The sequence below is a fragment of the Crotalus tigris genome, unplaced genomic scaffold (genome assembly GCF_016545835.1).
Source record: "Crotalus tigris isolate CLP2741 ecotype Arizona unplaced genomic scaffold, ASM1654583v1 scf7180000019504.1669754, whole genome shotgun sequence".
Classification (NCBI taxonomy): domain Eukaryota; kingdom Metazoa; phylum Chordata; class Lepidosauria; order Squamata; family Viperidae; genus Crotalus; species Crotalus tigris.
Window position 1 is genome coordinate 940,986 of NW_024097569.1, and position 23,886 is coordinate 964,871.

The window sequence follows — 23,886 nt, forward strand, 5'->3', positions numbered from 1 at the left end:
TGGTTAGGTGCTTTGGAGAATAGCTTGACTCCCCTCTTCTTTGGGGCAGCCCCTGAGATATTGGAACACTGCTATGATGTCCCCCCTCGTCCTTCTCTTCATTAAACTGGACATACCCAATTCCAGCAACCGTTCCTTCTATGTTTTAGCCTCCAGTTCCCTAATAATCTTTGTTGCTCTTCTCTGCACTCTTTCCAGAGTCTCAAAATCTTTTTTACATCATGATGACCAAAACTGGATGCAGTATTCCAAGCGTGGCCTTACCAAGGCATTATAATGTGACATTCACACTTCACATTAAACAAATCATTGCCAGTCAAGGACTACCTATATCACAAAACTCCATCTTGTGCAAATCGGATTCCACCATGCTGATATTTTCTCTGCTGCAATCCTACCACATTGATATTACATCATGGAAAGTCAGGTGCTTTTTGTCTTTTTGTATACATGTAATTTACAGAGCCTGCCCTGTTCATAGGTAAAGAGCTCACCTGACCTGTTGGGCCTCCTTTCGGCCGGGTGCATTGAGAGTGTGACACACCAAGGACACCACAACCTCATTGAACCCCTGGGAACCAGTGTGTGGGATGCTTGTTCTGTCTTATTCCAATCGTTCTCAGGAATAACAACAATAACAATAATAGTAAAGTTGGAAGGGACCTTGGAGGTCATCTAGTCCAACCCCCTGCTCAGCCAAGAAACCTTATACCATTTCGGACAAATGGCTGTCCAGTCTCTTCTTAAAAACTTCCAGTGTTGGAGCATTTACTGCTTCTGGAGGCAGGTTGTTCCACTGGTTAATTGTTCTCACTGTCAGGAAGTTTCTCCTTAGTTCTAGGTTGCTTCTCTCCTTGATTAGTTTCCATCCGTTGCTTCTTGTCCTGCCTTCAGGCACTTTGGAGAATAGCTTGACTCCCTCTTCTTTGGGGCAGCCCCAGAGATACTGGAATACTGTTTTCCTGTCCCCCCTCATCCTTCTTTTCATTAAATTAGACATATCCACTTCCAGTAACCGTTCCTTATGTTTTAGCCTCCAATCCCCTAATTATCTTTGTTGCTCTTCTCTGTACTCTTTCTAGAGTTCAACATCTTTTTTACATCGTGGTGACCAAAACTGGATGCAGTATTCCAAGTGTGGCCTTACCAAGGCCTTGTAAAGTGGTATTAATACTTCACGTGATCTTGATTCTCTCCCTCTGTTAATGCAGCCTAGCACTGTGTTGGCCTTTTTGGCAGCTGTAGCACACGACTGGCTCATATCTAAGGGATTGTCCATTAGGATTCCAAGGTAACATGGTTATTTAATTAATCTGGCTCCCCCATTGGCTTTGCTTGTTACGAGGTTGCAAAAGAGGATCACATGATCCTGGTACACTGCAACTGTCATAAATACAAGTCAGTTGCCAAGCATAACATGGTTATGGGCATGCTGCAATGGTCATAAGTGAAAAACTGTCATAAGTGGCTTTTTTCAGTGCCATTGTAACTTCGAACATAAATGAACTGCTGTAAGTCAAGGACCACATAAAAATAAAAGAAAACCCCCTTTCCCCCAGCAGGCTAGCAAAAAGAACTGGGAAAGAGAAGGAAGGAGGAACGACTCCCAAATACAGGACAGAAGCGAATTACGGAGAAGTAACTCAATAATTTCCCACTTCTGACTCATCGTCTCATTTCAAGTCAGTTCTCAGCATAACCTTTGGCTCTTCCTGTCTGATCTGAAATTATTACACACCCCGGAGAGGTGTAGTAATGAAGGTGTGGAATAAGGGAGAGGAGACTCAGGTTCAAATCGTCACTCAGCTACAGACAGTGGGGGTGGGGAAAAACTGCCCGGGTCTTTCTTTTCTGCCCCACAGCCTGCACTGGAAGTTGGTTAAGGTGTTGAGCAGAGAGACCTGGTTGTTCTCTCCTAGAGCTAGGTTAGGAACTGGAAAAATACACATCTACTATAGGTAATTGTTAGACCACTGCAGAAAAGGTGATAAAATCAGGCAGAGTCATGTGATGACCCACTTAATGTCTGCCATGACTTATGACTGTAAATCAAGGACTACCTGTAATCTATTCTGGACCCAGCATGGACTATAGGCGTCAATGAAAGGGATTTCGTCCTATTCTGACCTGCTTTGGGATAATCACAACAATAAACACATTCACACATGTACACGTACACACACCCAGGCACACAGACACACACAAATACAAAGACGCCAATGCATTGTAAAATTTTAACATTAATATTTATAAATAATAAAATTAACCACAGTCTTTTTAGTGCATTTTAGAAAAGTAATTTGGGCAGTTTGTTCACCAATTTATATTCATGAGCACAAAATATGAAATTATGGAATTTACAGAAGCACCTAGGTAAAAAGGGTAAGGCTAACGCAACTAATTATGGATACTATATTGATTTTTTTTACATTTTCCCCCATGGAAGCCTCTCCTTCTGAATACTTATTCAAAATCACTAGGTAAGGCCACTCTAATGTCTCCCAACACTTCCCTTTAGACCTGTGTTTCTCAACCTTGGCCATTTTAAAATATGTGGACTTCAGCTCCCAGCATCCCCCAGCCAGCCTTGCTGTGGGAGTTGAAGTCTTAATAGAATAACAGAAATAACAGAATAACAGAGTTGGAAGAGATCTTGGAGGTCTTCTAGTCCAACCCCCTGCTTAAGTGGAAAACCCTATACCAGTGGTTCTCAACCTGTGGGTCGGGACCCCATTTGGGGTCAAACAACCATTTCACGGGGTCCAACGACCATTTCATCCTGTTGAAATGCCATAAGTGCATATGGGCCATGTCTCCAACTTGGCATCCTCCGACTCTCCTAAACAGGTTAGCTGGGAACTTTTGAGAGATCAAAACTTCTAGAAGACACCCAATAGAGCAGTGGTTCTCAACCTGTGGGTCAGGACCCCATTTGGGGTCGAGCGACCATTTCATGGGGGTCGCCAAACAACGCAGTCCGCCATTTTTTTCCCCTTTTCCTTAGCTGTGCTACTCCCTTTTATTCTATTGGCTTTTGAAAGCCAATAGAATAGACTCTCTTGAATAGAGTCTAATTCTATTGGCTTTCAAAAGCCAATAGGAATTGTCCAGGCTGTCTCTGCCCTGCTGAGCCCGCCAAAAGTCCCATTCTGCAAACGGTGCTGCACCAGTTGAGTAGTCCTCGACTTACGACCGGCTGAGTAGTCCTCGACTTACAACCGGTTGGGGGTCGCGGCATTAAAAAGGTTGAGAACCACTGCAATAGAGGAACACAGGTAAGGATGGTGATTCCCCATGCCCTCAGCTTGGTGAGGAAGAACTACAAGAGAAACTGAAAAGCAGCTTTAGGTAAGTAGTGGGTCCTCTCTTAAGACATGACCAAGAGAAATCAGAAATCTCCGAGTGGCAAGGAAGTCGAGCAGCAATCTGAGGCATTAGGTTTGGTTTCCGCTGGAATGATACAAGCTGAAAGGCAACGCCAGATGGAGGTTAAAGAGCAGAGGATGACTCGTGCAGCTTATAAGCGTAAAGAGAAGGAGCAACGTAAAAAAGAGCCTAAAGAGAATTCTTCTGGAAATGCATCACCGCCGGTGGGAGGAGCAAGACCCAAGAGTTATGCAACACATGCAGCTCTTTCAGATTTTGATGGTGTCTTCTCCAGGCTGCGTGCCAAGGGAGATGGCAAAGTTTTTGACCTGGAATGTTAATGGATTGAATTCTCCTCAGAAACGGAAAAAATCTTTTATTATTTGAAGCAACATACCAATGATGTTATTTGCTTACAGGAAACTCATATTTTACTTAAAGATCAGAAATATTTAGTCAATGCTCGTTTGGGATCTCATTTTATATCTTCTGCTCCTGGGAAGAAAGGGGGAGTTGTTATATATGTTAAACAAAACCTACCAGCTTGTCTGGTAGAATCAGATCCCCAGGGGAGATATGTGATGATTGAACTTGGTATATATGGTAAGAAAGTACTTATAGTGGGACTTTATGCTCCAAATCAACAACAGGAACAATTTTATAAGCAGTTACATCAAAAAATAACATTGCTTGACTATAGATCAGTGGTATTAATGGGTGATTGGAATGGTGTCTTAGATATACAAAGGGACAAGAAAGGTTCCTCTCCTTTTCTTAAACAAGCAAGGTTACCTAAAGCTTTTTTTGATATGAAGGAAGACTGGGAATTAAGGGATTATTGGCGGGAATGTAATCAAGAGGAGAGAGATTTCACTTTTTTTTCTGATAGACACCAATCTTTTTCAAGAATTGACTTTTTTTTGATTACTACGGATTTGTATAATAAAGTAAAGAATGTAAAGATTTTTCCTAGATCACTGACGGACCATAGCCCAGTTTGGATGGAACTGACTCAAGAGAAAGAGGAAAGGAGATCCTGGAGAGCTAATGAAAATTTGTTTAGACAAGAGAAGAATGTTCAAAAGTTAAAGGAGTGTTTAAAGGACTATTTTGTTTTGAATATGTATAAGGGGACTTCAATGTCAATGGTATGGGATGCAGGTAAAGCATTTATGCGTGGTGTCTTGATAAAAATGAATAATTGTCATAAGCGGAAGCAGATTCAGAAACGTAGAGAACTTGAAGACGAAATTAAATCAAAAGAAAGGGCCTTGATTCTAAATCCTTCTGATGAAAGTATTAAAGAATCTGTAAAGTTATTAAGGTCACAATTTAATATGTTGATAGCAGATCAAGCTGCAACTAATTTATTGTTTATGAAACAAAATACATTTTGTAATGCTAATAAGCCTGGGAGATGGTTGGCTTATCAATTAAGAAAGAAACAGAGACAGAGAATAATAGAGAAAATAAATTACAAGGGTAAATTAGTTTCTCAGAAGGAATTGATTAAAAAATCTTTTTTGGATTATTATCAAAAGTTATACAAATCTACTAACGTGCAACTGCTAGATATAAATAAATATCTAGCTGAGGCAAGTTTTCCCAAACTGACTGAGGATCAGAAACATGAAATTAATGGCTTAATTACTAAGGAGGAAATTGCCTCAGCAATTCAACAATTGAAACTAGGGAAAGCACCGGGTACGGATGGGTTAACAGCTGTTTATTATAAAGCTTTAATGGAGGAGATGATCCAACCATTAAATGATCTTTTTAATGGTATCTTACAGGGTTTAGAGATTCCTCCTTCATGGCGTAGTGCTTTTATATCATTGATTCCAAAGGAGGATCAAGATCTTACTTTACCAAAAAATTATAGGCCTATATCTCTTTTAAATGTGGATTATAAGATATTTGTAAAAATTTTGGTAAATAGGCTTATGAGGGTGGTGCATCATCTTGTGCATAAAGATCAATCAGGGTTTATAACTGGAAGGTATATGAAAAATAATGTTAGACAAATTATTAATCTATTAGAATATTTAGACAAGAACAACCAAGTTCCTGCAGGGCTCATATTTTTAGATGCTGAAAAAGCATTTGATCAATTGAATTGGCATTTTATGCTAAGAGTAATGGAAGAAATGAATTTTGGCGAAAAGATATTACAAGCTCTTACGGTAATATATCAAAAACAAATGGCACAACTTATTGTTAATGGAGGTTTGTCGGAGGTTTTTACAATAGAGAAAGGTACTAGACAGGGGTGTCCTTTATCGCCATTGTTGTTTGTTTTAACATTGGAAATATTATTGATTAAAATTAGAGAGTCTCAGGAAATTAAAGGAATAGAAGTTAACAAAAAAGAATATAAGTTGAGAGCTTTTGCGGATGACTTGGTTGTTACTTTGTCGCAACCTGATTGCTCTGTAGTAAACTTATTACAGTTGATTCATTATTATGGTTTGGTTTCGGGTTTCAAGATTAATGTAAATAAGACTAAAATTTTACCTAAAAATATGTCTAGTCAGGAGAAGCAGATTTTGGCTAACTTGACGGGTTTTGAGATTGTTAATAAGGTAAAATATTTGGGGGTGATGTTGTCTGTTTCTAATGTAAAATTATTTAAAAATAACTATGAAAGGTTGTGGGTCAGGGTACAGAAGGACTTGAAGAATTGGGAGAAGTTGCAATTATCCCTCATGGGAAGAATTGCAGTGATAAAAATGAATATTCTACCCAAGTTTCTTTTTTTGTTTCAAATGTTACCGATTTTGAAAAATGAGATTAATTTAAGTGAGTGGCAGAAGGGTCTTAATAAATTTATTTGGGCAGGGAAAAAGCCAAGGGTTAAGTTTAAAATTATGCAAGACTTCCGTGAGAGGGGTGGACTCAAGGTACCAAATTTGAAATTATATTACGATGCGGTGGTTTTAACACTAATTAGTGATTGGGTAAATTTGACAAATCCTGAGATACTTCATATAGAGGGATGGGATTTACTTTATGGGTGGCATGCCTATTTAATATTTAATAAAAAAATGGACTGGGTCTTTAAATCTCATATTTTAAGAATCTCTTTACTTAGGACTTGGAGAAAATATTATAAAAGTGATTTTAAAGTTTCATTATGGGCCATACCTTGGCATGCGATAGAAGGAATAAAAAGAGGTATAAAAATGGATATGGTGTCTTATAGTCAGTTACTTAGATGGGATGGGCAAAACTGGCAGTTAAGATTACGGGAAGATTTAGCGCAAGAAAATATTATTTATTCTTGGTTTCAATATAGGCAACTAGTAGATAAATGGAAGGTGGATTGTAAATTGGGTTTTCTTAGAGAAGATGGAAATCTTATTAAGCAAGTCAAGGATCAAAGACAAACCCATATCAAGAGAATTTATGGGGTATTAGTTGAAATGGACTCAGAAACGGAATTAATTAAAGACTGCATGATTAGATGGGCGCAGAATTTTGGTGTCCCAGTCTCATTGGATATCTGGAAACCATTTGGGTGAGAAATGTCAAATTTACACAAGCACAGAACCTTAGGGAGAATTTTTATAAAATGTTTTATAGATGGCACCTTGATCCACAAAAAATGTCTCTTATGTACCCTGACGTACAACCCAAATGTTGGAGATGTGGTTATACGGATGCTTCCTATTATCATATTTGGTGGTCATGCAGAGAGATAAAAGCATTTTGGATCAAAATATGGTGGAATATCCAGAGAATTTTTAGAAGGAGGGTAAAATTTACTCCGCAATTATTTTTGTTGGGTATTGTTACAGATTGTGATACAAAGGAGGTTGTATTGATGTTAAATTTGATTACAGCCGCTAGGCTGTTAGTAGGACAATATTGGAAGAAGGAATCTTTGCCTACATTGCAGGAATGGTTTCTTAAAGTAGCTTATCTGGCGGAAATGGCAAAGATTTCGGCTTTCTTAAAGCAACAAACGCAAGAGAAGTTTCTTGCCGTTTGGGACAAATGGATAAAATTTATACAATTTAGATTGGGTATTAAAAAATATTACATAGCTTTTTCATAAGTTTTATTTTCATATATAGAGAATGTTATATATAGATACTTTTTTTTATATATATAAATATAAAATTTTTTTAATTTAATTTTTTATTTTTATTTGCTAATTTTTAACTAAGCCTATATTCTGCTCTGGGAAGCTCAGGGGGGGGGGAAGGGAGGGTGTTTGTGAGGGGTGGGGGATGGGGGGGGTTTATATGTGATGTTTAGTTTTTTTTTGTATATGTTGTTTTTTGTTTTGTATTATTTTTGTCTTTTTGTAAAATTTATAAAACTTTCAATTAAAAAAAAAAAAAAAAAGACATGACCAAGAGAAGCATCCAGTGTACCCTAAACTGATCAAAGGAACCACCCTGGTTAAAAACAGGAATTAATGTCGTCAATTGGATGAAATCACCTCCTGACATCCCCTGACAAAGCTTGAGAGCCCTGAAGGAAGGAGGACAGGAAGATGTCTACAAACAAGGAGAAAAATGGAGCATTCTCTTAACGAGCTTGACTTTGTTTTTTTCTTATGCCACTCTTTCTCAACTCCCCAAACTGTTTATTTCAGAGCTTGGCAACTTTAAGACTTGTAGATTTCATTTCTCAGAATTCCCAGTCTATGAATTTTGCTGCCCCAACCAATGAGGGACACAACATGGCAATCTCAATATGAGGTATAAATGAAGGTATATAACACAAAAACACACATTCTAGAAAAGTATTTAGAACCTGACAGTGGCTCTTGGTTTGAAATACTTCACAGTTAGGGGTCCTTGGTGCTCCCTTAGTTGCTTGTTTTCTTGCAAGCATTTCATGGCCCAAACCAGGTAACATCAGTGATAGCATCAGTAGCATCTATCAGCACTAGCATTGACAATGTTACCTAGTTGGGCAGGGACACCTCATTTCAACCCTGAGCTACAGAGATTCTCCTTTGTTGGTACTTCAGTTCAATATAAACTTAGATCCAAGTTTGTGTGGAGACAATTGCACAATAAAAAGCATATCTGATATTTCTTTCTTCTCTTTGCAATGAGTTGATGAAAAAAAGTCATCAGGGGCATAGTGCAAGGTTGAAAAAACTTTCTCCGAAAAGAATTATCTTTATCCCTTCCTTAATTCTAGAAAGTGCACCTTTCAGTTTTAAAAGAATAGCACCAGTCTGGATTGGCTTAACACAGGGGTCTTCAAACTTGGCAACTTTAAGACTTGTGGACTTCAATTCCCAAAATTCCTCAGCCAGCCACACTGGCTGAGGAATTCTGGGAGTTGAAGTCCACAAGTCTTAAAAATGGCCAAGTTTGAAGACCCCTGGCTTAACACTTCCACAAGAATCTTCTGTATTTTCTGTTCTCAGTTCTTGATCCCAGACTGAACTGTTATTTGTTCACATATTGGGGTCAGCAAGATAAATCCAATTTGTGAACACTGAAACAGACTTGTGAATGCTTGCTACGATTCTGATTGGAATTTACTGTTCAAAAAGACTAAAACAGGCAGAGAAAACATACCCCAACTATTCACAAATGGAGAAAAGGACACGGATATCCAAAATATGGATAGATATTTTCAAGCTGAACATTACTCAGTTGGGAAAGAATGCTCACTTGTCCAGGACAAAATCCCTTTTCCATAGCAAAATTCCAATTTCCATGACAAAATCAACAATGAAAACTGCTGTTCCAGTTTTGAATCTCAGTGGAATTTCGCTTAGGAATGTTCAGCTTTGCTTTGTTTTGTTTTTAAAATAAGAGGCAATGTAAGACTATGGCAACCTAGAAATACACTGTTAACTATACCACCTGTCCTCTTTGGTTCATTCTGATTCCAAAGAGCTAGAGGGAAGGGGATTTTTAAGTGAAATATATGTATTAATATATACATATGCAGTCTTCTTGGATTTTTAAAGTGCAACTCTCACCAAAGGATCTTTTAGAAAAATCATGGTAAGATCCTCTCTAGTCTTAGAATATATACCAGTAACCAGCATCAGTTTGTTGAAATGTAATGTCTCTGTCTAGGTCAGTGGTTCTCAACCTGTGGGTCGGGACCCCATTTGGGGTCGAATGACCATTTCACGGGGGTCGCCAAACAACGCAGTCCGCCATTTTTCCCCCCCTTTTCTTTAGCTGTGCTACTCCCTTTTATTCTATTGGCTTTTGAAAGCCAATAGAATAGACTCTCATGAATAGAGTCTAATTCTATTGGCTTTCAAAAGCCAATAGGAATTGTCCAGACTGTCTCTGCCCTGCTGAGCCCTCCAAAAGTCCCATTCTGCAAACGGTGCTGCACCAGTTGAGTAGTCCTCGACTTACGACCGGTTGGGGGTCGTGGCATTAAAAAGGTTGAGAACCACTGGTCTGGGTTGATAATTGTGGCGCGTAGATTTCACAGTATTGTTTTCAACCCCTTCTCCATTTTCAACCCTGTCTTTACAAGACACATCAAGCAGAGGTTTTTCTAGCTGGAGATCCTCACAATTGTTCGACTCATTTTCACCTCCTTTTTCTTCTGTAACCTGTTGTCCTTCGGGCTCACTACAAAGAGAGGTCTTTGAGTTTTGTAGACTGGCAAAAATGCTTCTGCATTGGACTCCTGCAGTCCTGATTTTCAAGTCTGCAGGAAAGTCCAAGCCATGGCTTTCTAAGAACATTAATTTGTTCAAAAAGTCAATGTCTCTGTTTGTGACTTCTTCACCTTCTTGACTAGCAGCTGAGAAATCGCCTGCAAGGCTAACTGATTCATTCATAACAGACTCCTCAGAAAGGAACGTCTTCTCGAAGACTCCAGAAGAAGCCTCCATGGTCATCCATTCTGCTGTAAAAAAGGGCTCTGATGTCGTTGCAGGCGGCCAGCCTTCTCCGCTTAGCTGAGAATCGCCAGATCCAAAAGAAGAGTCAGAACATTTTGGAAACATCTCAACTGTTGAGCAGTTCTCATCTTTCTTCTGGAATCGAAGAGTTTCCGTGTAAGGAATGAGGCTACTATTATCCTCTTCATCATCCTCATCGCTGTCCTCACCTTCTTCGAATAAAGAATGCGCTGAAAGAGTTAGCAGGTGGGCAGGTGTGTTTTTCTGTCCCAGAATAAAGAGGTCACTTATGGTCAAATTCTCTTCATCAAATTCCAGCAGGTTCTTTGGGTGCTGATACTTAGAGAAATCCTAATTTGGAAAGGGAGATGGGAGAGAGGGATAAAAGAAAGACAACATATTTTCATTTTTTTAAAATTGAGAAACGGGAAGTAAGAAGAACAGCCAACAAGAATAAGTGGAGAACAACAAGGTTCTGCTTTGTTTGCTTACTGTATAGACACGGATTTATTGTAAAGGGACATCTGCATTAGCTACACCAACATCTTGACTTGAAATTTAAAAATGTGGAAGAAAGTAAAATTAAGCTTATTCAACAAGAACAAGATCTGGAAGTTAAACTGAATTAATTTAAGATGGCAACTAAAACCAGTAATTTATTGCCCCTAATAGTTCACAGAGAATATTGTAGGTGGGAACGTAGAGTCCTTAGTTGGGCAGGTATAAAACAATAAATAACTCAGCTTAGAAGAACTGCCAGGTGTCAGAAAAAGGGAAAAGTGCCTACTTTTTCCTGATCCACGATGTAAAAAAGATGTTGAGACTCTAGAAAGAGCACAGAGAAGAGCAACAAAGATGATTAGGGGATTGGAAGCTAAAACATATAAGAAACAGCTGCTGGAATTGGGTTTGTCTAGTTTAATGAAGAGAAGGACGAGGGGGGACATGATAGCAGTGTTCCAGTATCTCAGGGGCTGCCCCAAAGAAGAGGGAGTCAAGCTATTCTCCAAAGCACCTGAAGGTAGGACGAGAAGCAATGGATGGAAACTGATCAAGGAGAGAAGCAACCTAGAACTAAGGAGAAACTTCCTGACAGTTAGAACAATTAACCAGTGGAACAACCTACCTCCAGAAGCGGTGTATGCTCCAGCACTGGAGGTTTTTAAGAAGAGACTGGACAGCCATTTGTCCGAAATGGGATAGGGTTTCCTGCCTGAGCAGGAGGTTGGACTAGATGACCTCCAAGGTCCCTTCCAACTTTATTATTATTATTATTAGCTTTTGATAATTTGGAATTCTATCATCGTAATCTTGAAGAAGATGAATCATGCCGAGATTTTCTTTCAAGAGTGCAGAGAGTTTGCAATGGACACAAAACTAAGATAACTGTAAAGATATTCTATCACAAACTGCATTATTACAAAAAGAGAAGGTTTGCTCCCCCTTCTCTGTTTTTTATTGGCATTACAGTCCCCGGCCAGGAAGATAAGGCAAGAGAATAAAAAAATTCAGGAATTCTTCTCACTGGTTTCAATATCTTTGAGTAAGTAACACAGAAAAAAGATGTCCTATTTAGAGATCCAAATAAAAGAAACGCTCATGAAACAAAACTCGGAACATCTGTTAAAGAATATATATATAAGTTGCTACTGAAACATGCTTAAGAAAAGGAACAAGTCTAAGATGACAGGATTAAATGGGTGCACAGTTTAAACAGAACAACTGGTACTGCCCCACGAGAATGCAGTTAATCATTTAAAGTTCATAGCTGGGTATTTTTTTTAAATGACCCATTTTAGTTTCAAACTGATATTTGCGCTTATTAATACACCATGCTAAATCTGAATTCTCCATAAATTTGATTCCTATATAGGCTAAACCCACTGGGGTCCTTATGATGGGCGATTCTGGATGAATTTAACTGGTATAGAAACCAGATACTTTAAAGGGTGGAATAATTGCCATCAGACATCATTACTCCTAGACCATCAGCTGCTAAATACCAATTATAAATCCCATTTATATGAGCAAAGGTCACACTGCTCAATGACAGAGCATCTGTTTAAAATGAAGAAAATCTCTAGGTCCACATTAGCCTCCTCAGTTAAAAAAAGTGTCAGGGCACAAGGGTGGAAACAAGATATCTCCCAAAGGATTGCACACTGATAACATTAAATATCTGTCCACAATGCTGGGCAATATTTATCATGGGCTACATTAAACAATTGAATACTTGGAAGAATTGCTGATCAATGGTCTTATTCAACATCAGCACTCTGGGCTAAGAGGCTGGCAAGCACATTTTGTGACCATGGTTTAATCAGCAAGGGTTCTCAATGTGGTGCCTTCCAGATGTTCTGAAGCACAACTCTCACAATCTCTTGCCATCAATCACACCAGCTGCTATTTCTTCTGCACTGACCAAATGATGGTTGATGAGGCCAAGAAAGGTGGTGGGCCTGGTTGTCATGCAGATAGTCACTCCCTTTAGTTACTAAAGAAAGCTTCTTAGGTCCCTTTCCTCTACTCGCTGTCTTCTTCTTCTTTGAAACCACCTGCTTTGTGGCTACTATATTTAACTTAATTATGTTCACGTCCACCAGAATGTGCAGCTGAATCCTAAGCAAGAAGCAAGTACTACTTCCCCAAACTGATTCAGACAGATGTTACCCAACAGTTTATATTTATGGCTTGTTTTTCACATTAATTTGGGACCTCTGGAGTTCCTGATGCTCTCTAAGCTTGGTTGTTTTCTTGCAGGTGTTTCATTAGCCAACTAGGTAAAGTCATCAGATGGTGTTACCTAGTTGGGTAATGAAACATCTGCAAGAAAACAACCAAGCTCAGAGAGCACCAGGGACTCCATAGTTCAACCCTGAAGTACACATATTCTCTTCTATTGGTACTATGGGATCTTGTTTATCAAACCAGGACAGTCATTGCCACATTCAATGTCCCCTCCAGTTGGCCAATGGGGAACAACCATGTGAAAAATGACAGATGGTGTACTTAACCTTGTTTTTTCCTCACTATGCATACCTTCTTCAGTGAGAAAAAAAAATAAAACTCTACCAGCCATTGTCTAGTACAGGGGTAGGCAACCTTGGCTCTTTTATGACTTGTGGACTTCAACTCCCAGAATTCCTGAGCCAGCCATGCTGAGGGGAAAGGGAGAGTTTCCAAGCTGAGCCATGCTGGCTCAGGAATTCTGGGAGTTGAAGTCCACCAGTCACAAAAGAGCCAAGGCTGACTCCCCCTGGTCTAGGAGAACTGCAAAGCTGTCCCTCCAAGCAGCCAGAAAGCATATGGATCAAGACAAGAAAATGCCACATTCCCTTGACTTAGGATGGGAGGTCCTCTAAGCTAGGAGACAAGAATTCCTGCCAGAGGGAGACTGCCTGATTCACATTTCAGAAGAAATACTTAAAACTGTTTTCATGGTATTTCTTCTGAGCTGAAAATTGGTTTTGTTTGCAGGAGCGATGGTGGCGCAGTGGTTAAGTGCAGTATTGCAGGCAAACCGTGCCCACAGTCTGGAGTTCGATCCTAACAGGCTCAAGGTTGACTCAGCCTTTCATCCTTCTGAACTCGATAAAATGAGGACTCAGCTTGTTGGGGGCAATATCCAAATGCTTGCATTGTAAATGCCTGAAGAGTGCTGTAAAACACTATGGGCGGTGTATAAGTACTAGTGCTATTCTACTGCTATTGTGAAAAACCCATGCAAGACCCACGTGCCTGCATGCGTAGGCAGGGCATCCATCTCACATCTGTGCAGCCTCTGTGTATGAAAAGATGCCCACTGTTATGGAAGTTCAACTTCCCCATACTCATTTCCAACACCTTCCATACTTCCCATACCAAAACTGAAGGCATCTCAGCTTGCTTGATCATCTGTTTGTAGCAGAAGAAAAGCATCACACCACCAATAACCAATATAGCAAGCAAAGGAAAGGCAATGATTTCCCATTTTCTTGCTGGAAAACAAACAAACAAACAAACAAACATGATTATGAGATACTAAATGTATTGTTCAGATATTAATAGAGAAGAATTTGTTTTTTTAATATATAATTAATAAGTAATATATTAATACTTTAAAGATACTATAACCAATTAATATTAAGCACTGTTATTCAGCAAAATGAATGAGATGTATTGATTAACCCTTTATTTATAGGAGCCGAGGTGGCGCAGTAGTTAGAGTGCAGTACTGCAGGCCACTTTAGCTGACTGTGTTCAGCAGGTCAGCGGTTCAAATCTCACCGGCTCAAGGTTGATTCAGCCTTCCATCCTTCCGGGGTAGGTAAAATGAGGACCCAGATTGTTGGGGGCAATGTAAATATATATATATACATTGCTTACTGGTGTACACCGCTTAGAGAGTGCTTGCACTTAAAGCAGTATATAAGTCTCATAAATAAATAAATAAATAAATTATAGGTAAAATTAGCCATTGTAAGCTGTTTAATACTAGATTACTTTTTAAGATTTAATACAGTATGTATACCTGGATGGGTCTACGCTGAAGCGATGTCAACTTGTGGGAATAATCCCCCTTTTTTATGTTTGTTCCCTTCCCTTGGCTTAACCTTTTTGTATGTTTTTTTCCCCCTTGTTCCACCTTTGTTGATCCTGTTCCCCTTTTATCTTTATAAAACTCAATAAAATATTTATATAAAAAAAAATAGAGAGGAAGTTGGAATTGTTAATTACCATATTATCTGAAGTCAGCCACTGAAGTCTAACACCTCTACAGAATACCAGGTCCAAAAAGTCTGAGCTAAACAACATATTCCAATTTATAGTGAACTGACAATATCAAGGAATGGTCTAGGATCCAAAATTTCAAGTGATTTTTCCTAGCTCTCTCTGGCGATACCAAATCAGGACCTTTTCAAGACAAGCTGCTTGTTCTACCAATGAATTATTATCCTGCTCAACTCTGGCAGCCACTGTGCCCTTTGTTGAGAGAATCCCAGTAACTGCCATGTCTGTGTGATAGGAGGGACCAATATAGTACCCAAATAAGAGCCCTGAACCTGGAGCTAACCTTGCTCCAGGCCACTAGCAAAGGCAAGGAGGAGCTGCACCCCAAAAACCAAGGTAAATGTTAAGAAGCCAAACCGTGATAAGCAAGAAAACGCGCCCACATAGCAGATAATTCTCTGGAGCAGCCAGCGAAAAGAAGGAAAAAGAGGAACCTCTGCAACTCTGTCTTGAAATTTAATTGTTTGTTTATTTGATTTCTACAGCCACTCATCTCTGCAAATGACTCTAGGTGAACACAATTCACAATTCAAAATGAAGGAAGAGTCATCACGGACTTCTGTGACTCTTGGATTTGGGGTGTATTTCTTGTCTGTATCAAAAGACCAATCACACACTATTTTAATGGGGTTGCGCTGACTAAGGGTGCACAAAACTGGAAGTTTGCAATCCTACGCCAAGATTTTCTGTGTTGGATCATGCTCACTGAGCTCTAGACCAAGGGTAGACACCCCTGGCTCTTTTATGACTCGTGGACTTCAACTCCCAGAATTCCTGAGCCAGCCATGCTGAGGGGAAAGGGAGAGGTTTCCAAGCTGAGCCATGCTGGCTCAGGAATTCTGGAAGTTGAAGTCCACGAGTCATAAAAGAGCCAAGGTTGCCTAGCCCTGACCTAGATGACGGACGGATGGACGGACAGACAGACAGACAGATAAACCTAGATCAGAGGTAGGCAACCTTGGCTCTTTTATGACTGGTGGACTTCAACTCCCAGAATTCCTGAGCCAGCCGTGCTGAGGGGAAAGGGAGAGGTTTCCAAGCTGAGCCATGCTGGCTCAGGAATTCTGGGAGTTGAAGTCCACGAGTCATAAAAGAGCCAAGGTTGCCTACTCCTGCTCTAGACCATGGACTCCTTCTGTACCTTCTTGGTGCAACAACAGGCAAAGTGGTTCCGAAAAGTTGCTCCGCTTCCTGTCTCCATTTCTAAAGAAGGATGTTCGGGCACGAAGGCAGTGTTCCTCATCCGGCCACTCTGTGGCGGGGACCTCCACTGAAGGCTTGTGATTGTTCTCTAATATAGTCACCTGGAAAACAGGCAAACCCAGACTTGAACCCAACAGAAACATTAGCAAAAGAGCACAGCAGACAGACCGAGGGCAATAGACTTGGCACTCATCCCTAAGATCCAACTTCCCCTTCCTGGGCTTCTTCTTCTGTATCTTTAAAATCGAGTCACACAATTAACGGAGGATGGATGAACATGGGAGGGATACGGATTACTGCCATTTGATATGGAGAATGGTCTCCAAGTTAGAGGCCTTGAAAAAGAGATGAAATATTCCTGGGGCACTGAGCTAACAAGAAGTACTAGTTTTGCTGGCTATTTGCCTAACTTCCAAATCAAGGCAGCAGACTTTAGACATCAGACCTCACCAAAGGAGCCATGGCAACGCAGTGGTTAGAATGCAGTATTTCAGGCTAATTCACTGCCCACAGCCAGGAGTTCGATCCAGACCGGCTCAAGGTTGATTGAGCTTCTTTTTCCTTCCGAAGTCGGTAAAAAGAGGACTCAGATTGTTGGAGGCAATATGCCGACTCTGTAAACCGCTTAGAGAGGGCTGTAAAGCACTATGAAGTGGTATATAAGTCTAAGTCAGTGGTTCTCAACCTTTTTAATGCCCCGACCCCCCACCGGTCATAAGTCGAGGACTACTCAACCGGTCGTAAGTCAAGGACTACTCAACTGGTGCAGCACCGTTTGCAGAATGGGATTTCAGCAGGCTTAGCAGGGCAGAGACAGCCTGGACAATTCCTATTGGCTTTTGAAAGCCAATAGAATTAGACTCTATTCAAGAGAGTCTATTCTATTGGCTTTCAAAAGCCAATAGAATAAAAGGGAGTAGCATAGCTAAGGAAAAGGGGAGAAAAATGGCGTTGTTTGGCGACCCCTGTGAAATGGTCGTTCGACCCCAAATGGGGTCCCGACCCATAGGTTGAGAACCACTGGTCTAAGTGCTATTGCTATTAATTCCTGGGGAACAATGGTGGAAGAAGCCTATCCCTTTCCCGCCCTTCTTCTGAATTCTTCAGATGCATCTGGTGGCAACAGATTTAACTTTTAGGCTGCCATCCCCTGGTTTGTCCTTTTCCATTTATTTTAATCCTTGTTTTATTAAGATGCTTTATTTTTTTATTATTTTTGAATATCCCATCAAAGGAGGAAGGAGACAAAGCCCTTCGCATTTAAAGAAACCCTCCACTGTTAGATAGCAAATAAGGTCAAAGAATGTGCAAGGGATCCTATATTTTATTTCATTGGTCATGGCGAAAAGAGTCTTCACCAACTGAAGATCTTTGGAAGAAGCGCAGGATACAATTGTAATAAATATTTTGCGAACAAACCCAGTAGCACCATTCTCTGGCTCACCAAATTCCGGAATCCAACTCTCCAAATCTCCAAATCGTAGGTCAGATCCTGAAAGACGTCCTTCATACAAGAAGGGTAGGTGAAAGAAACATTCACATCAAGGATATTTCTGGTATATTTTACTTTGAGAACTGGAGGAGCGAGTTGCACTGGAAAAAAATAAAGCAGGTGGTTAAGAATCACTTAAATATGAGCCAGCCCTGTGCTGCAGCTGCCAAAAAGGCCAACACAGTGCTGGGCTGCATTAACAGAGGGATAGAATCAAGATCACGTGAAGTGTTAATACCACTTTACAATGCCTTGGTAAGGCCACACTTGGAATACTGCATCCAGTTTTGGTCACCATGATGTAAAAAAGATGCTGAGACTCTAGAAAGAGTACAGAGAAGAGCAACAAAGATGATTAGGGGACTGGACGCTAAAACATATGAGGAACGGTTGCTGGAATTGGGTATGTCTAGTTTAACGAAGAGAAGGATGAGGGGGGGACATGATAGCAGTGTTCCAATATCTCAGGGGCTGCCCCAAAGAAGAGGGAGTCAAGCTATTCTCCAAGGCGCCTGAAGGCAGGACAAGAAGCAACGGATGGAAACTAATCAAGGAGAGAAGCAACCTAGAACTAAGGAGAAACTTCCTGACAGTTAGAACAATTAACCAGTGGAACCACCTACCTCCAGAAGCAGTGAATGCTCCAACACTGGAGGTTTTTAAGAAGAGACTGGACAGCCATTTGTCTGAAACGGTAAAGGGTTTTCTGCCTGAGCAGGGGGTTGGACTAGATGACCTTCAAGGTCCCTTCCAACTTTATTATTATTATTATTAAGCGTGATGCATGTAACCTGGATTCCCAGGAGGGAGGGGCTGCATTTTAGAAAACCAAGAGACAATGAAGTTTAGATAGCTTGAATGGGAGGAGAAGGGTCAAGACAGTTCCTCCCTAGAGCTTCTCAGAGTCCATATTTAATGAGGCAAGTAGATGCTTTACTTTGGCAAGATTTATGTCTTTAGGTGAGGAACAATAAAAGAAACTGCTTAGAAATAGCTGTTTGTGTCTTTCTGGATTTTTGGAGCCAGAATGTCATATTTTCTTTAGACTAACCTTCCCTAGCTGGCTGCCTTATAGATGAAATAGGAATACAACTCCCATAATTTCTACCACCAGGAATTTTGAATCTACAAGTCCTATAAAGTTGAAAGGTTGCAGTTGTTATTGCTAGTTGCGAACTTGTGTCTGACCCATCGTGACTCCATGGACAACAACAACAATAACAACAATAACAACAACAATAACAATAATAAAAAAGTTGGAAGGGACTTTGGAGGTCATCTAGTCCAACCTCCTGCTCAGGAAGGAAACCCTATGCCATTTTGGACAAATGGCTGTCCAGTCTCTTCTTGAAAACCTCCAGTTTTGGAGCATTCACCGCTTCTGGAGGCAGGTTGTTCCACTGGTTAATTGTTCTAACTGTCAGGAAGTTTCTCCTTAGTTCCAGGTTGCTTCTCTCCTTGATTAGTTTCCACCCATTGCTTCTTGTCCTGCCTTCAGGTGCTTTGGAAAATAGCTTGATTCCCTCTTCTTTATGGCAGCCCCTGAGATATTGGAATACTGCTATCATGTCCCCCCTTGTTCCTGGGAAGAGGAGAGCTACACCCACCAGATCATCATACCCTGAAGGATGTAATCGATGGTTTCAGGCACTGATGAGATGAATCCAGCCCAAGCTCTGCTTTGAGCTTCCACCTTGACCCAATATCGGTTGCTTGGTTCTTGAAACACACAAGTAATATTGCAAATGGTTTCAGTGATATTTCGGCAGTGCTGCACTTCCTCCCACTGAAGATCAAATAAATCCCTAAAATAAATAAATAAATAAATAAATAAATCAGAAGGACCATCTAAGTTTTGCATTCACCTGAAATGCTGTGATTTCTCTCTTCCACACCGAATCCTGCAGGATGGCACAGGGTGGGTCTTAAATGCCTCCCACTAGGGTTGTCCATCGTATAGTCAAGGCCACGGTTTAGGCCACGGTTTTCCCAGTTGCAATGTAGGGCTGTGAAAGTTGGACCATAAGAAAGGCTGAGCGGTCCAGAAGTCGAGCGCAGGCGTTAACTCACTTATAAATGTTTACTCCCATGGATTTATGTACGCCCTGATGATGTTGGCAGGAGCCAACGAAAGCTAGGTTTCTACTTTTACTATTAAAACTTTTAATGTTTTATATTTAAAACTTTTAGTGTTTTATATTTAAAACTTTTAATGTTTTAACTTTTCCTGGTGATCAAGTTTTACACTCTCTCTCTCTCTCTCTCTCTCTCTCTCTCTCCCTCTCTCCCTCCATCCATCCATCCATCCATCCATCCATCCATCCATCCATCCATCCATCCATCCATCCATCCATCCATCTATCTATCTATCTATATATATATATATATATATATATATATATAATGAGAAATAAAAACAAAAACGCGACTCTTGGGAGTATTCATATTGTCAAAATAATGATCATCAAGAGAATATCTATCCAAAAATAGAATTTAATCCACCAAGCTTTCGTCAAATACATTTGACATTGTCAGGGTTAAAAGGCAAACGCCGGGGGAAGTCTTATATACAGTTGTTTAATGCCTGCTTCCGGCTCCTGGAGCGTGTCATCAGCCCCAGCTGATCGAATTGAGTCCCAAGTCATAGACAGAATGCAAATTAGCAATGGAAAGAGGATAGGTGCTGATGGGGGTGTGTGTACTTGGGACTCAATTCAATCAGCTGGGGCCGATGACACGCTCCAGGAGCCGGAAGCAGGCATTAAACAACTGTATATAAGACTTCCCCCGGCGTTTGCCTTTTAACCCTGACAATGTCAAATGTATTTGACGAAAGCTTGGTGGATTAAATTCTATTTTTGGATAGATATTCTCTTGGTGATCATTATTTTGACAATATGTATGTATGTATGTATGTATGTATGTATGTATGTATGTATGTATCTATGTAGAGAGAGGGGGGGCAGGCAGGCAGGCAAGCAGGCAAGGAGAGTTCCTATTTAAAAGGGGGGACTGTGTTATGAGCTATATCAGTATCGGGAAACTGTGCTTAGGATTGGTTTACTTCAAAATAATGTCCAAATCAGGCAGTACATTAAACCATGATTTGCTCTACAACAGTTTGTGGATGATACCACAGTTCTCTGAGTTCATACAGCAGATGACAGTATAGCCATCATTGGCAAATCACCATTCTTTGGTTTACCAGGACTGCAAATTTGTACCAGACATGCCCCATTGTGGTCTAGCAGCCATTTTCCTGTCCCGTGCAGAGGTATGCAGTACATCCGCCCCCCCCTTCTCCCGATTTGGTATCTCTGAGATGGGTGGAGAACTGCACCATGGCAGCCCTTTGGGGAGAATGAACACAATATGGCCTCAATGTACCCACTGGAGCCCCCAGACCTGAAAACGAACGTCCCTTCCCTCCGATGCTCACATCCAAAGGACGGTATAGGACATTCCCGGTGGGGAACCATCAGGCGGGAACCACTTCACGAACAGACTGTAATCCTTTGAGACAAAAGTGAGGTTCTGAGGCGGGCGGAGATCGTCACCTGTCACAAATTAAAGCCAGAGGTTGTGTTGCTTCTTGGGTCAAAAGGCTGGGTTGTACAATCCATTGGAACATTTGGGGGGACAGTAAGTTTCCCCACTCCTCCAATTTGCACCTGGCACAAACCACAAGTAGTTCTCAACTTATAACCACAGCTGAAATCAGCATTTCCACTCCTAAGCAAGGCCATTGCTGTGTGAATTGTGCCCGATTTTATGACCTATTTTGCCATGAGTTTTAAATGAATCACTGTCGTTGTTAAGTGAATCATGCGGTTGTTAACCGGATATGGCTTCCCCCGCTGACTATGCTTCTTGGTAGCCAGCTGGGAAGGTGGCAGATGGCGATCCTGTACCCCTGGCATGCTGCAACCGTCATAAATACATGCCTGTTGCTAAGCGCTTGAATACTGACTATGTGACCACAGGGATGCTGCAGAGGGACTGATTGTAAGTCACTTTTTCAGTGTTGTTATAGTTTCAAATGGTCACTAAACAAATGGTTGTAAGTCAAGGACTATCTGTAATTAGGAAGTTTCCCCAACCCTGTGTTTTGGAATGACACTTTCTTAATTTGTCGGTATCGAACAGGACAGTGATAGTTTTGAAAAACATACACGGTAAACTTGGGGCAGTGATGGCAAACCTATGGCACGGGTGCCAGAGGCGGCACTCAGAGCCCTCTCTGTGGGCACGCGTGCCATCGCCCCAGTCCTAGGCCTTCAGCTAGGTTTTATAAAACCTTTTCGCTTTAGGCCTCCGCCTAATCAATCAATCAGTCAATTTCAACTTCTCACGGGAAAAAAAAAGATCTTGCAAAGTTGGAATTGATTGATTGAACTTTTTAGTCCCACCCAGTCTGCTGTTACCACCACAGCCACGCCCAGCCAATGGGCCACACCCACCCAATGGGCCACACCCACCCGGCACCCGACCATGCATAAGTGGGTTTTGAGTTGCAGTTTGGGCATTCGGTCTCTAAAAGGTTTGCCATCACTGACTTGGGGAAAACATCAGCTTAGTCTGGAGAATGGACTCCAGAAGATGGTAGAGGACAGGAAGACCTGGAGGAACATTGTCCATGGGGTCACGATGGGTCGGACACGACTTCGCAATTAACAACAACAGTCTGGAGAAACAGGAAAGTGTGAGAAAGAAAGTCAAGACTGCCCCACCTTGACTCTCTTTCCTATCAAATGGAGTGGAGGGAAAATCCTAGTCCTGCCTTAGGTTCAAAGCCCTCTGAGTGACCTTGGGCCCGTCACTTTTTCTCAGCCCTAAGAAGACAACGGCAAAGCACTTCCCATTTTTTTCCCAAGAAAACTTCAGGAATTAATCCAGGCAGTCACCAGGAGTCAAGACTGACTCACACCAAGGTCTATCATTCTATCTCAGCAGTTAAAGATCACAAGGAGGTTCCGAGTCTACCAAGAACTTGATCGTGGTCCGGTGGGTTATAATGTCCCACTCCCAACAGGGAAAGCATATGGGACACTGAGGCACCTGGGCGTCTCCCAATTTTAGCCAAATTTCCCTATTTTCCATTTCAAACCACCTCTTTCCCGTCTGAACATGGGAGATATACAGGATGCCCTTTGGACTTTGCCTGAAATATCTCCCACCCCTTCCTGTTGCTCAGATCAGGTGCCAATGGCTACAGCCTGAATCCAGAGAGTTTTGAAAAGGGGAATGCATTCCTGGTTTGGTTGCATTTTCTGAAAACCCTAGGCTAACCGTAAATCAAGCTGCCCCAGAGATTTGGAGGGAGGGGAGAAGATCGTACCTTGAACGGGCTGGAAAGAAGCAAAAACCATCAGTAGCAAGACGCTAAACGCCACAGCAGGCATTCAGAAGGACCTCAGCTTAAATCTGTGCCCAATTTGCTCTCTTACTTTCACTTCTGGGCTTCCTGTGTGGTATCAGCACATGTGAACGGCGGCCCTCTAGAGGACAGCATCACCTGATGCGGGAAAAAAAAACACCCCCGCCACCTGGTCTCGTGGGGGCGGTGGGAAAGCCCCTCTGGGCTCTTCTTGCTTCTCCTGGCGCCCGTCCAGCTCCTTGGAGTCAAAGTGAAATTTATGACAGTTCTAAGGCTGGATGCAAACAAAATATCGGAAAAAAAAATAAGTATTATATCCTTCAGTGGGTATGCCTAGGTGTATTAGAGGAAAACAGTAAGGAGGATGGGAGTCGGTCTAAAAATCATTCAGAACATAGTTACTGAGCTAAATCCAAATAAAAGACGATTATAAGAAGGTCCAATCCTCAGGAATGATATGATGTATCCTGCAGATGGTAACCCAAAAATGGGAAACTTGGGAGGTGATTTTTGAGTCCTTGTTTTTGATCTAGTGGCTAAGGCATCATGCTAGAAAGCAGAAAACCGTGAGTTCTAGTCCTGCCTTAGCCATGAAAGCCAGTTGGGCAACTTTGAGGGGCCCCCCCTCTCTTTTCCTCTCCCTCTCTTTCTCTCCCTTTCTCTCCCTCCCTCTTTCCTCTCCCTCTTTCTCTCTCTCCCTTTCTCTCCCTCTCTTTCTCTCCTTCTCTCCCTCTTTCCTCTCCCTCTTTCTCTCTCTCCCTTTCTCTCCTTCTCTCTCCCTCTTTCCTCCCCCTCTTTCTCTCCCTCCCTCTTTCCTCTCCCTCTCCCTCT

The 23,886-nt window shown here is 41.3% G+C and overlaps 1 protein-coding gene across 2 annotated transcripts; it reads right to left on the minus strand.

Annotated features, from left to right (window-relative positions):
• Window positions 1-9,638: 9,638 nt before the first annotated feature.
• Window positions 9,639-23,122, minus strand: IFNLR1 (interferon lambda receptor 1). Of its 2 annotated transcripts, XM_039363023.1 has the most exons (7): window positions 23,017-23,122; window positions 21,118-21,235; window positions 19,299-19,483; window positions 17,631-17,779; window positions 16,125-16,287; window positions 14,075-14,190; window positions 9,639-10,564 (listed from the first exon to the last, which is right to left on the minus strand). In XM_039363023.1, exons 1-7 carry the CDS (start codon window positions 23,078-23,080, stop codon window positions 9,713-9,715), a joined length of 1,647 nt encoding a protein of 548 aa, XP_039218957.1. In that variant the 5' UTR covers window positions 23,081-23,122; the 3' UTR covers window positions 9,639-9,712. The 2 variants fall into 2 exon arrangements, with proteins under 2 accessions (XP_039218957.1, XP_039218958.1); XM_039363024.1 differs by lacking the exons at window positions 19,299-19,483; window positions 21,118-21,235; window positions 23,017-23,122 and adding an exon at window positions 19,544-19,766.
• Window positions 23,123-23,886: the final 764 nt, after the last annotated feature.